At 34.4% G+C, this 13,990-nt stretch overlaps 1 protein-coding gene across 1 annotated transcript in view; it reads left to right on the top strand.

Moving 5' to 3' along the window:
- The window catches only part of KCNH5 (potassium voltage-gated channel subfamily H member 5), a 471,355-nt gene extending 457,736 nt beyond the window's left edge, over nucleotides 1–13,619 (top strand). Inside the window, exon 11 of the mRNA XM_074232080.1 lies at nucleotides 12,672–13,619. Coding sequence (XP_074088181.1) covers nucleotides 12,672–13,619 — 948 coding nt within the window. The remainder of the gene's footprint in view (nucleotides 1–12,671) is intronic.
- The last annotated feature ends 371 nt before the right edge of the window (nucleotides 13,620–13,990 follow it).

Genomic DNA, 13,990 nt, shown 5'->3' with positions numbered 1-13,990 from the left:
GTATCTTTCCAAACTTCAGATACTTTGCATATTAGACTCTCAGTTCTCTCACTGGATTACCTTTAGGGATGATTTCCTCTAAATATATATGAGCTAATTGTAGTTCTATTTCTACTTTGTCTATAAACATCTCAAGGACTGTGATGTTAGAACTCAAGTATGGTGGTTCCTCTATTTTGATGGAGAAAACAGTTTATTGAAATGTTTTTGTGGAATTACTTTTTTATGTTTATAATCTCCTTTCCATTTTCATCCATAAATCGCCCAATTCATCATCTATAAGATTACATATAAATCTAAATTAAAAAAAAGTATATAAGTAAATCAGAGGAGAATGGAAGATGTCTTTTCCAATTATGTGTAGGAGTGCTCTTAGACAAAAGAAAGAGATAAAATTAGAAGGGAAATAGTTGAGGGAGGAAAAAAATCTTTTTTTGCAAGAAATTTCTCTGATAAAATTAGGATACCCTTAATATTTGTAAAATTGATCTGAATAAATGAGAACAAAAAATTTCTTTATAGACAAATGGTCAAAAATATTCAAGGACAGAAATTCATATTATCAGCAATCTTATGAGTAAATTCTCCTAATTATAAATGAAGATAATTGTTGGAAGAGCTACAATGAAAAAGTTCAATGATGCACTTAGTAAAGTATTGAATATTTTCAGCTGTTCTGGAGAGCAATTTGGAACAATACCAAAAAGTCACTACCTATTCTTTGATTCAGAAATACTTTTTCTAGTACTATAGAACAAAGACAGCGAAGACAAAAAGAAAGGGCCTGATAATTTTACTGTTGTCTTTTTATTAAAGGAAAAAATTAGAAAAAAACTAGATAGCTATCAATTGTAGCATAACTAAAAAAATTAGGATATATGCAAGTAATGGAATTTTTCATACTATGGGAGATGGCAAAAGGGATGGATTTAGAGATTCTAGAAAAGCTTGTATGATCTGATATGGAGTGAAGTGAGCAGAATCAGGAGGATTGTTTCTACAATGATTACAGAATTTGTAGGTTTAGTTTGATAAATTTAAGAACTGACCAATAATAATCACATCAGAACACATAATGGAACATGTTTCCATGTTCCACATCTTAGATGGACTGTAGGTACAAAATGAGACATATTTTATGATACAATCAATAAAATACAAATACCTTTTGCTTGATTCTTCTCATTTCTGATAAAGTAGAACTTTAATTAGAAGAGAGGGAGCAGAGTTTGTGGGGTGGACGTAAGGTAGTAGTGATGGAAAAAGAAAACAAAGATTAAATCAGAAAGGAAACTTTAAAATTACATAGAGAGCAAAAGGAAGTTAAAAGGAGATTGTGACAAACAGGAAACATCACCACCATCTCATTATATGTAAATGTATGTACATAGAAATATATATGCTTATATATAATCTGTTTATTTGTCTTTAAATACACACATGTGCAGATACTTATATATGTCAAACTATATATCCTATATTCACAGGTTCAAATGTAATCCTCTCTTGTTGATACTTTGCCTAGGACATAATTCAAAATATTTTAATTTCTATTGGATACACTCTAATGCTACAATATTTCAGAAGAAATACTTCCTGTTTCCTCTTCTCTTTGTTTTGGATAAAAATCAGAGCCTTTATCACATGAAGGAGCCCAAAATGCAACATAGGTTTCAAGAGAGATGCCCATCCTTAAAAAAAAAGAAACAATATATTTGAGTGCCTATTTGACACTGTTACCAGTGACAAATGGACATTGTGTATCACTATAGTTGTTTCAATCATTACATTGGACTGAGATGCTTTAGGAGAACAGCAAGATGTAAGAGTGATGATGAAAATGATAATGTCTTACATCTATGTAATACTTTCAAATTTTTGCATTCAATTTATGTAATTTTAGTTGATGATTATAGCAATCCTTTTTTGTAAGTGTTATAAAGTAATTGTCTTCATTTTACAAATTAGGAAACTGAGACTGAAAAACATTAAATGAAGCATTCAGCAAATAAATATCTGAAATAGAATTCAAACCCATAGGAATTGATGGTAATATTGTTGATGATAGAATAGTTATGACTTATTTTTCTAGTAGCAGAGGTCCAAATTGAAAACAAATAATAACTCATTTCATTGGCAAAAAAGTAATACATAAAATTCATTCCTTGTTTATATTATTGATGCTTTGAAGACTTCATATTTTATTAATCTACATCAGGAGTTGGCAATGTGACAAAAACAATCACTGCAGATTACTAAGGGAATTCATTCAACCATTTTCTCTAAATATGACAAAAGTTTAATATACTGAAAGTGTATTTACCTTGATAAAAGATATGTTCCTGAAAAGTTGTTAGTTGAAATTCTATAAATCATATCATTTTTAAAATTTCACCAGGAGGGTTTGAAGTATGCAGTGAATCCCTCTGTAAAGTAAGAATCCCTTTGGCAATGTGAATCATCACAACCTCATTTGCCTGTTTTATAAATTTGTATTTTTGTGCTTTATATTTAGATTTACTATGATAGCTACCATTTCCCAGAAATAATAAAGTTTAAATCAGTGTTACTGTACAGAAAGATGCTTATCTTATTGTGGTTATTTTTTAAACATCTTTTGAACAACACTTGTAGGAACTTCTTGGGCAGAGCCAAGATGGTGGAGAGAGGCAAGGAACATTCCTGAGCTTTTCCCAGTTTCCCTCTGAAAGAACTTTAAATGAAGCCTCTAAACATACCCTGGAAATAACAGAACCCACATAAAGACAGACTAAAATAACTTTTCAGCTCATGATATATTGAAGGGATGCCAGGAAAAGTCTGTCTCACTTGGGAAAAAAGGGGGTGTGCAGCTCAGGCTGGGACTGGAAACTCTTAGCCATATTGCAGATCAGTAACCAAGGACCATAGGATCAGACTCAGCAGGTCAGTGGTACAGCAGGCCAGCAGTGAGAGCCCCAGTCATATCACAGAAGGCTTACTATGAACTTCAGAATGCCTATGTAACCAGCAGGATTGGGTTCATTGACCCTAACACAAGAAGCAAGCCTCCAGCACCTGAGACCCCAGTGAGGAAAACCAGTGCCCAGACCTCTGGCCTCTAGCACAAAAAACTTGGTAATATGATCCCTCTTAGACAGTCAGCACTCACTTTTAAAATGAGCAAAAATCAAAAAGTGTCCTAACCAAAACAGTTACTATGGTGAGAGGGAAGAAAAAAGCAGTGACAAAATGTCTAAATGTGAAGTGGAAATGAATTGGTCTCATGTCTAAAAAGTCCTCTTGAAAGAGCTCAAAATCGATTTTAAAAACCAAATAAGAGAGGTAAAATAAAAATTGTTGCCCAACTATATGTCAATAAATCTGACAATGTAGGTGAAATGGGTAAATATTTACAAAAATATAAATTGCACATATTGGTGGAAGAGAAAACAGAATACTTAAAAACTCCATTTTTGAAAAAAAGTAGTTGAAAAAACCATCAATGAACTACTAAGGAAAAAAAATCTCCAGATTTTTTTGTCAGATGGATTTACAAGTGAATTCTGCCAAACATTTAAAGAACAATTAATTTCAATTCTATATAAACTATTTATAAAAATAAGAGAAGTTCTGCCAAATTCTTTTTATGATGCCAAAATGGTGCTTACTAAACCAGGAAGAGCTAAAACAGCAAAAGAAAATTATAAATCCATTTCCCTAATGAATATCGATGGAAAAAATTTAAATGAAATATTAGCAAAGAGATTGCAGCAAACTATCACCAGGATAATATACTATGACCAGGTGAGACTTTGAACAGTAATGCACACTGTTTCAATATTAGGGTTCCATTCAATATCAGCATAATCAATCATAGCAATGATAAAACTATCAGAAATCATTTATCTCAATAAATGTTAAAAAGGTTTTTTTCACAAAATACAGCATTCATTGCTATAAGAACATAGAAATAAATGACTTTTCCTCAAATTAATAAGCAGTATCTATCTAAAACCATAAACAAACATAATATGCAATGGGAATAAACTAGAAACCTTCCTAATAAGATCAAGGGTGATACAAGGATGCTGGATATCAGCACTATTATTTAAAATTGTTCTAGAGATGTTGACCTTAGTAATGAGAAGAAAATAAATTTAAACAACTCCTTGCAGATGAAATGATGATATAATTAAGAGAATCCACTTTAAAAACTGCATCAAACAATTAAGAGCTTTAGCAAAGTTGCAGGATATAAAATAGACTCAAATAAATAATCAGCACTTCTAGGCAATACTTACAAAATCCATCAGCAACAGATATAAAAAGAAATTCCATTCAAAACTTGGAAATCTATGTGACAATATATTCCCAGATGTGATTTGAATATAATTGCAAAACATTTTTCACACAAATATAGTCAGATGTAAATATCTGGGAAAATGTTACTTGCTCCTGGGTAGGACAAGTTATTGTAATAAAAATAAGTTTACCTAAATTTATCTATTTATTTAATGCCATAGTAATCAAACAACCAAAAATTATTTTATAGAGCTAGAAAATATAATAAAAGTTAATTGGAACAACAGATCAAGAATATCAAGGGAATTAATGAAAAAATGCAAAGAAAGTTGGCCTAATCATCAGAACTGTTTGGGATTGGCTAAGATTATTAGAGAAAGTTAGGTCATAAAACATAGTAGTAAATAACTATACTAATCTACTGTTTCATATACTCAAAGACTCCAGTTTCTGGGACAAGACCTCCCCATTTAGCAAAAACTATTGGGAAAGCTGTAAAATAGTATGGCAACATTCTATATCGTGATAATGTCAAAATGGGTACTGAATTTATATATAAATGGTAACACCATAACTCAATTAGAAGAACAAAGAATTGTTTACCTGTCAAATCTATGGAGATAAAGAAAATTTATGACTAAAGAAGAGATAGAGAACATAAAATGCAAAAATAGATCATTTTGATTGCATTAAATTGTAGTTTTTTTGTATAAACAAAGAAAATGCAACCAAGATAAGATAGAAAAGAACCAATTTTTATAGTCAGTGTTTCTGAAAAAAGATCTCATTTCTATAATATAGAGAACTGTGTAAAATTTATAAGGTTACAATGTATTCCTTTTCTTTTTCAGATCAAAGGCTATTAATAGACTATTTTCAGATGAAGAAATAAAAGCTATCTATAGTCATATGAAAAAAATTATCTAAATCACTATTAATTAGAGAAATACAAATTAAAACAACTCTTGGGTACCACCTCATACCTTTTAAATTAACTAACATGATAGAAATGGGAAATGGTAAGTGTTTGAGGGGATGTGAGAAAAGGGGGACATTAATACAGTCTTGGTGGAATTGTGAACTGATCCAACCATTTTTGGGAATTATTTGGAACTATGCCCAAAAGGCAAAAAAATTCTGCATAAGCTTTGATCCAGCAATATCACTACTAGAGATCACAAAATGGGAAAAATTAACATTTATAAGAATATTCATAGCAGCTCTTCTTTTTTTCCTTTGATGGTGACAGAGAATTGGAAATTCTAAAAGATCTGTGTTGGAAAATGCCATCCAATTCCAAAGAAGTATGGAATCTGAATGCAGATCATAGCATACTATTTTCATTTTTTGAAATTTATTTTCTACTTTTTCCTTCCGTGCTTTCCCCCTTTTTGTTTAGATTCTTCTTTCATAACTTGATTACTGTGAAAATATATGTAAGACAATTGTTTGTGTATAAGCTACCTCAGATTATTTGCTATACTGGGGGAGGAGGGCAGGGTGACAAGAAGAAAATTTTGGAAAAAAAATAAATGGTGAAAAATATCTTTACAAGTAACTGGAAAAATAAATAAGAAAATAATTTAAAATTTAAAAAAGTAAGCATTTTATAGAACTGAGAAGGTAGGCTATACTCAGCAGTTACTGTTATTATTTAGGTTGCATTTAAAAAATCTTATTTAGTATTGAAAAAAATGGTTTAACTTGAAAATTAAATAAAATAATAAAAATAAGTCTGTTAAAAATCACTTTTCAGTACAGTCATGATCATAAGCTGTATCTGTTTGAGTTCAACATCTGTCAGAAATTAGGTTAATTTGCCAAAAAATTCATAAATTTTTATGATTAGATAAATTTCCAAGTTATAACCATTTATTAGGCCTGGGTATTCTTCAAGTTGGGAATTGTGATGTTTCTGAACATATCCTTCTTTTGCTTTGCTCCCCTTACTCCCTGCCCCCCCCCATGAAAAAAAGTGTTTCTATGTTTATAACTGGCCTGTCATGAGGTGTTAACATTCTGGAGGGTTAGTACAAATAATGTTTACTTAGGAAGACTGAGAGATATGTCAGTCCTCTGAAAGGCCCATAATTAAAGGGTGAGAGCTTTGATGTCAGACTTGGAGATTAATATTATATCTTTAAAAGACTCATTTTCATGTGTCACCTGAATGGAAAGATGCCTCCCTTTAAAGATAATTATTAATGTAGAGAATTTTTTTAAAGTACCTTATTATTATTACCACTTGACAAGCTATGTTTTGCCCATCTATCTTAATTTAGAAAATGTTCACTTATAGAGTTGGAGGCAAGGATTAAAGCATCACTAACTTTCCTCTGTTTGGTAATGTCCATTATCATTGTTTGGTTGCTGCTGTCACTATAAATGTATTTTCCAAAATGCTCAAAAATGTCCCATCTTGGGGGCAGCTAGGTGGCACAGTGGATAGAGCACGGGTCCTGGAGTACCTGAGTTCAAATCCATCCTCAGACACTTAATTACCTAGCTGTATGGCCTTGGGCAAGCCATTTAACCCCATTGCCTTGCAAAAACCTAAAAAAAAAGTCCCATCTTATAATGATGCTGGCTGCAAAAAAAGAAAAGATTCCAAAAAGATTAGCAAACTATTTTAAAGTATGAGAAGTTGTGATTTGTTTAATATATGCTATGTACTATTTTTCATTTTCCATACAATGAAGGAAAATGTTTTTTTAGAACAAAATTATATCAAGTACACAAGCTGCTGAAACTTTGAAAAAAATGAAAGCTATTTCTGGAATATCCTTCCTTTTCAGTTTTTCTTTCAGGGATCACATGAGTCTGCTGTATTCTGCACTATTTAACTGAAGTCTCTGATTTAGTCTTCTGTTCATTTAATTAATTATTCCATTTCTTGTAGATAAAATCATTTGAGCATCTCTCTGTCTGTCTGTCTAAACAAAGACATGTTTTGAAAAAGGTCATTCTACATATGAACTGATATAATTATTCAAAGATTTTTCCCAAATTGAATTCTATGTAACTTCTACCTTTTTGTCTTGGTTCACCCTTCCAGTGTAACATAATATGTCTAATTTCTCTTTCACATGACATGTTTATGTATTATAAAATATTGTTACAAAATAAGCTGCACAGAATTGACAAATAAACAATATATTCAGAGATGTATAGAATTGATTGAGTAAAAATTGGATCTCACTATATTATGTTCATATCACCAAGATCTCTAAAGGTAATTATCATTCCTTCCCCTCCTCTTTATTCTAATTACTACCTCTCATTATTCTAGCCAATGAAATTTCTTATAAAGATTCATTGAGGACCAGAATTGGTCAGTTGCCTTGCAGAGGATAGATAACATTAGCCTAGATGTGCCCTGAATTGAGTTTTGCTACTTTGACCACATAGAAGTTTATTGGTTAAGATTCTTAATGTTGTCAGGATGTTCCTGAGGAATCAAACTTGTTTTAGAAGCAAAGTTGGAAAATTGCTTCAACTCTTTATGTGGATCATATATGGATACTCTTAGAGACAAGGAGAGTATCACTTTTCAGGGTGCAGTGTTCAATTTTTATAGAGAGTTGGTTTAGGAAGAGTATAAAAGTTGCTGTTGATTCAGATCTATTCATCTTCACACCCATTAGAAATATTGTCTTTAAGTTGGGAATCCATGAACTTATTTTGGGGTAAAAAATTATTACTATATATATATGTATGTATATATACATATATATATATATATATGTGTGTGTGTGTGTGTGTGTGTGTGTGTGTGTGTGTGTGTGTGTGTGTATTAATCGTAAGCATCAAAATCATTACTCTATAAGACTATAGCAGTTTTTCCAAAGGGTCAAAAAGATTAATAACTTCTGCATTGTAATGTTTTCCATTTTATCCTTTTAATAGAATTGTTGCAGGGTATTTTTTTTCTTTGAGGGGAAGGTATTGAGGAAGATCCCATAAATAATCCTAATAGGGAATTTAATCTTTCTCTCACATGAGGTTGCTTGAAGGTAGCACATAAAATTTAAGAAGAGTAAAATTCTGGTGACTCTTGTAGAAACTGACCATATATGGGGGTAACAATTGCAATATGCAATAAGTGAATCAGGAGATAAGAAATCTTTTTTACAGTATTGCTTAGTTCTGGCAGACTGATATTCTTAGTTTCAGCATGCACACATGAGTGTGTGTGTGTGTGTGTGTGTGTGTGGTGTGTTTTGTTTTCCTTTGTCTTGTGCATTTTTTCTGGGAAAACTGTATTTTGCTGTTGTTTATGGTATAAAAACATATAAAAGGACTCATAACAATAAAAAATCAGTAGTAAAAGTAAAGGCAATATTGATATGGTGCCAAATATTTTGAAATAGTTCATATATATATATATATATATATATATATATATATATATATATATATATATATATACAATGTCACATTGTCTATGGATATTGTAACCTGTTTTATAGATATGAAAACTGATGCTCAAAGAAGTTTATTATCCAGGTTGTAACTGCTGAAGGTAGGGTAGAAATCTCAATCCTGAGATTGAGTTTAAAGCTTCATCTGCTACACAATGACATCCTTTTGATGCTTCTTTCAAGAAAGTCAAAAAACTCAAACATTTTTGAGAAAACCTTGAGTTCTTTATCTTCTTAGTTGTTATATATTGTAGATTCTACAGGACCCTTACAATGAGAGATTTCAGGTGTCTGGTGGTTCAGTTGTGCATGATACCACATTATACTAGCTAAAATACATTAGTGTGTTTCCAGGAAATTTTATTTTATTTTTTCAATGTTTATTTATTCTCATTTTGTATAAATAATATTTTTTATACATTAATAAAATATTCTTTTTCAAGAGTAAATAAAATACCCCCTCCCCCCAAAAATATAGACTCACTTGAGCGATAAAGTAAAGGGGAGAGAAAAAAATTAAAATTAAAAAAATAGTAATAATTGTAGGTATGGCCAGGTGGACCTATGGATGGAGCACCAGCCCTGGAGCCAGTAGCACCTGAGCCCATATCCAGCCCAATATACCAAATAATCATTCAGCTGTGTGACATACAAGCCACCCCAAGACCACTGCCCTGCAAAAAACAAAAAAGGAAAAAAAACCCAAAATAAAAAAAAAATCAATAATAGTAGGGGTGGCTGGGTGGCAGACAGAGCATTGGCCCTTGAGCCAGGAGCACCTGGGTCCCAATCTGGCCTCAGACAACCAACAATCACCCTGCTATGCAGCCCCAGGTGGGCCACCTAGCCCCATTTGCCCTGCACCCTCCAAAAAGTAATAATAATAAAAAAATGTGCTTCAGTCTTTGTTCCAACACCAAGAACTCTGTCATGGGTGGATCATATTCTTTATGATAAGTCCATCGCAAAAGTTAATTCCATATATTTCCATAATTGCCATTGCTGATCGCAACTCCCTCCTTTCATATTTCTCCACTACCATGTACTATATTTTCTCTCTCCTTTCACTCTGACTCTGCTGTAGCATAGCTGAGTGGCACAGCAGAAAAATCTCTGGACCTGGGGCCAAGAGCCCCCGAGCCCCACTACCACCCCTTAAGCCCAGCATAAACTTGGCCCTATGTTCCCAGACAGGTAATCCGATCCCATCCCCTTGCAAGAAGTAAAAGAGAAAACATGTTATATCTGACCACTCTCCCCCCATGGTCCATCCTCTTCTCACTCACATCCCCCCCCCTTCCACTATCCCACCCCCCCTTCTTACTCCATATGTCTATAACCCACTTAGTATACAAGCTGTTTCCTCTCCTAGCCACCTCTAATGAGAGTGAAGATTCCCTCATTCCCCCTTGGCTTCCCCACTTCCATAACATTGCAATAGTTCATTGTGATAAAGAAACATCTCATTATATGAAATATCTTGGCCTATTCCCCCTCTCTTTTTTCTTTTTCCCATTACATTTCCCTTTTTCCTGTTGACTCCATTTTACACCATATTTTATCTTCAAATTCAGCTTTCTCCTGTGCTTCAACTATAAAAGCTCCCTCTACCTGCTCTATTAAATGAGAAGGTTCATATGAGTATGATCAGTGTCATTTTTCTATACAGGAATACATGTAGTTCATCATCATCAAGTCCCTCATATTTTCCCCTTCTCCTCCAATCTCTATGCTTCACCTAAGTCCTGTATTTGAAGATCAACCCTTCTGTTCAGCTCTGGCCATTCCAAAAGGAACATTTGAAATTCCCCTGATTCATTTAAAATCCATCTTTTTCCCTGAAAGAAGACATTCATTTTTGCTGGATAGTTGATTCTTGATTGCATTCCAAGCTCTTTTGTCTTCCAGTATATTATATTCCAAGCCCTATGAGCTTTTAATGTAGTTGCTGCTAAGTCCTGTGTGATCCTGACTGCAGCTCCACCATATTTGAATTGTGACTTTCTGGCTGCATGTAATATTTTCTCTTTGACTTGGGAGTTCTGGAACTTGGCTATAATATTCCTGGGGGTTGGTTTTTTGGGGATCTCTTTCTCAGGGGGATCGGTAGATTCTCTCCATTTCTATTTTGCCCTCTGCTTCTAGGATATCAGGGCAGTTTTCCTGTAGTAATTCTTTGAAAATGATGTCAAGGCTCTTTTCCTGATTATGACTTTCAGGTATTCCAATAATTTTTAAATTATCTTTCCTAAATCTGTTTTCCATATCAGTTGTTTTTTCAATGAGATGTTTCACATTTTCTTAACATTTTTCATTTTTTTTTTGTTTTGAAGTATTGATTCCTGATTCCTAAATTCATCAATCTTTCTGAGTTCTATTCTTTGTCTGAAGGATTTGTTTTCTTCAGAGAGCTTTCTTATCTCTTTATCCATCTGGCCAATTTTACTTTTTAAAGCATTCTTCTCCTCAATAACTTTTTGAACTGTTTTATCTATTTGACCTAAGCTGGTTTTTAGCATGCTATTTTCTTCAGCATTTTTTTGGCTTTCCTTGACTAAGCTGCTGACTTCATTTTCATGTTTTTCTGTTATCTCTCTCATTTCTTTTCCCAGTTTTTCTTCTAAATCCCTAATTTGATTTTCAAAGTCTTTTTTGAGCTTTGTCATAGCCTGAGCCCTATTTCTGTTTTTCTTGGAGTCTTTAGATGTCGGAGCTTGTGCTTCCTCATCTTCAGACTGAGTGTTTTGATCCTTCTTAGGCTCATATGCGAAATATTTCTCAATGGTGTTCCTCTTGTTTCTCTGCTTGCTCATTTTCCCAGCCTAAGCCTGTTTTGGGGGTGCTTCCTCAGCTTTTGGGACACTCCTAAAAGGGTCTCAGTGTGTGAGGCTCTGTCCTCCTTCCTGGTCTGTGAATGACCATATGTGCCCCACCCTGCCACGGAGCTGAGGTGGGGGTGGCCCTGATGTTCTATGGGGGGGGCCTGGACTGTAATCATGATCTGAATGTGTTCAGAGCCCCAGAGTCCTCTTCCAGGGACAGAGGACAGAGCTCAGTAGTCTCTCTCTTCACTCCCCTCCCTAGGTTCAATGGGCTCATGCCCTGGGGGCTCCTGCTTACTGGCACAACCTACTTCTGTTTCCTGGATCTGGGATGCAGCAACACCAAGCTGCTCTCTCTGTGCCCTGAGGGCTGGGCTTCTTGTGCTCACTCTGGCAAAGGTCCACCACTGTTACCCCAATTTGTACCCAGTGCTCCCCAGGGGTGTAACTCAGTAAACTTCCCCACTGCTGGGAGCCATAGCTCCCAGTGCCCTGGGGCTGCCTCTGGGAGGCTGAAGTTCTTCTGCTCTGGTGGGCCACCCCTCTGGTGGTTCACCCCTCCGACCCCGGGAAGCAGAGCCTTTCTGCTCTTTTCCAGGTTACCTTGAGTAGGAGAACTTCCTCACTGGGTCCCTCTGTGGGTTCTGTCTCTTGAAAATTTAGTTAAAGTCCTTAGTTTCAAAGTTTTTACGAGAGAGTGCCTAAGAGACTTTCCTCTCTTGTCGCCATCTTGGCTCCGCCCCTGTTTCCAGGCAATTTTAAAGAGAATATATATATATATACATATATATATGTATATATATATGTATATATATATATGTATATATATATGTATATATAAAATGTGAATATAAGTATAACACGAATTAAATATAATGAATATACTGTGAATATTTTCCATTCTCAAATATAAAGGTGTTGAACATAATCACTGCTTCTCCCATTTTAAAGTTTAAATTATCTTGAATTTTCCACTTAATTATATTCTGTAGATTGATTTAAAAAATGTTGCAAAGAATACCATTATTATATATTTAGGATCTTTCCTTTCCAAACAATATCTAATTATATTATGATTATTACTCAATTATATGTTAACTTAATTCTTAAAATCAACTTTTCTATTCCCCCCTTTCCTTGACAGATTATTTTCCGTAAAATCAGTGATGTGAAAAAGGAAGAAGAGGAGCGTCTGCGACAGAAAAATGAGGTAACCCTCAGTATTCCAGTGGACCACCCTGTCAGGAAGCTATTCCAGAAGTTCAAACAGCAGAAGGAGCTAAGAAATCAAGGATCAACTCAGAGTGATCCAGAAAGGAACCAACTTCAGGTGGAGAGCCGCTCTTTACAGAATGGGGCTTCCATCACTGGCACCAGTGTGGTCACAGTTTCTCAGATCACACCTATCCAGACTTCTCTGGCTTATGTGAAAACCAGTGAGTCCCTAAAACAGAACAACCGAGATGCAATGGAACTAAAACCAAATGGTAGTACTGATCCAAAGTGTCTCAAAGTCAACAGTCCCATGAGAATGAAAAATGGAAATGGGAAAGGGTGGCTGCGATTGAAGAATAATGTGGGTGTCCATGAAGAGAAAAAGGAAGACTGGAATAATGTCACAAAGGCTGAATCTATGGGTTTATTGTCAGATGACCCTAAATGTCGCGACTCGGAGACCAGTGTGACCAAAAACCCATTAAGGAAAACAGATTCTTGTGACAGTGGAATAACAAAAAGTGATCTCCGTTTGGATAAAGCTGGTGAAACTAGGAGCCCACTGGAGCACAGTCCTATTCAGGCTGATGCAAAACATCCCTTTTATCCCATTCCCGAGCAGGCCTTACAGACCACATTGCAGGAAGTCAAACATGAACTCAAAGATGACATTCACCTGCTAAGCTGCAGAATGACTGCCCTGGAAAAGCAGGTGGCAGAAATTTTGAAACTACTCTCTGAAAAGAATATGCCCCAGACCTCTTCTCCCAAATCCCAAGTACCACCCCAGGCATCTTCCCAAATACCCTGTCAGGATATTTTTAGTGTTTCAAGGCCTGAGTCACCAGAATCTGAAAAAGATGAAATTCATTTTTAATATTATATATACATATATATTTGTTAATATATTGAAACAGTATATACAGTTATATACGTGTGTATATATAGTATATACATATATATTTTCACTTGCTTTCACAACGACTTGAATATAACAAGGATTTTGATATGTAAATATTGCATGTCCAGCTGGATTCTGGCCTGCCAAAGAAGATGACTATTGATAACTTAGATATTGCTTGTATAATATGCAGTTGACTGCATGCACACTTGACAGTTATTTATAATCTATTATACAATAAAAAGGATGATTTTTGTTTGTTTAACAGAGGCAATGTACTATTAAAAAAATCAGGGTCCAACCTGCTAGGATTATCATGAGTATTTTGACCTCAGGCTGGCATAGGA

The sequence above is a fragment of the Macrotis lagotis genome, chromosome 4 (assembly GCF_037893015.1).
Source record: "Macrotis lagotis isolate mMagLag1 chromosome 4, bilby.v1.9.chrom.fasta, whole genome shotgun sequence".
NCBI classification, from domain to species: Eukaryota; Metazoa; Chordata; class Mammalia; order Peramelemorphia; family Peramelidae; genus Macrotis; species Macrotis lagotis.
This window is presented reverse-complemented; position numbering and strand designations above follow the sequence as displayed.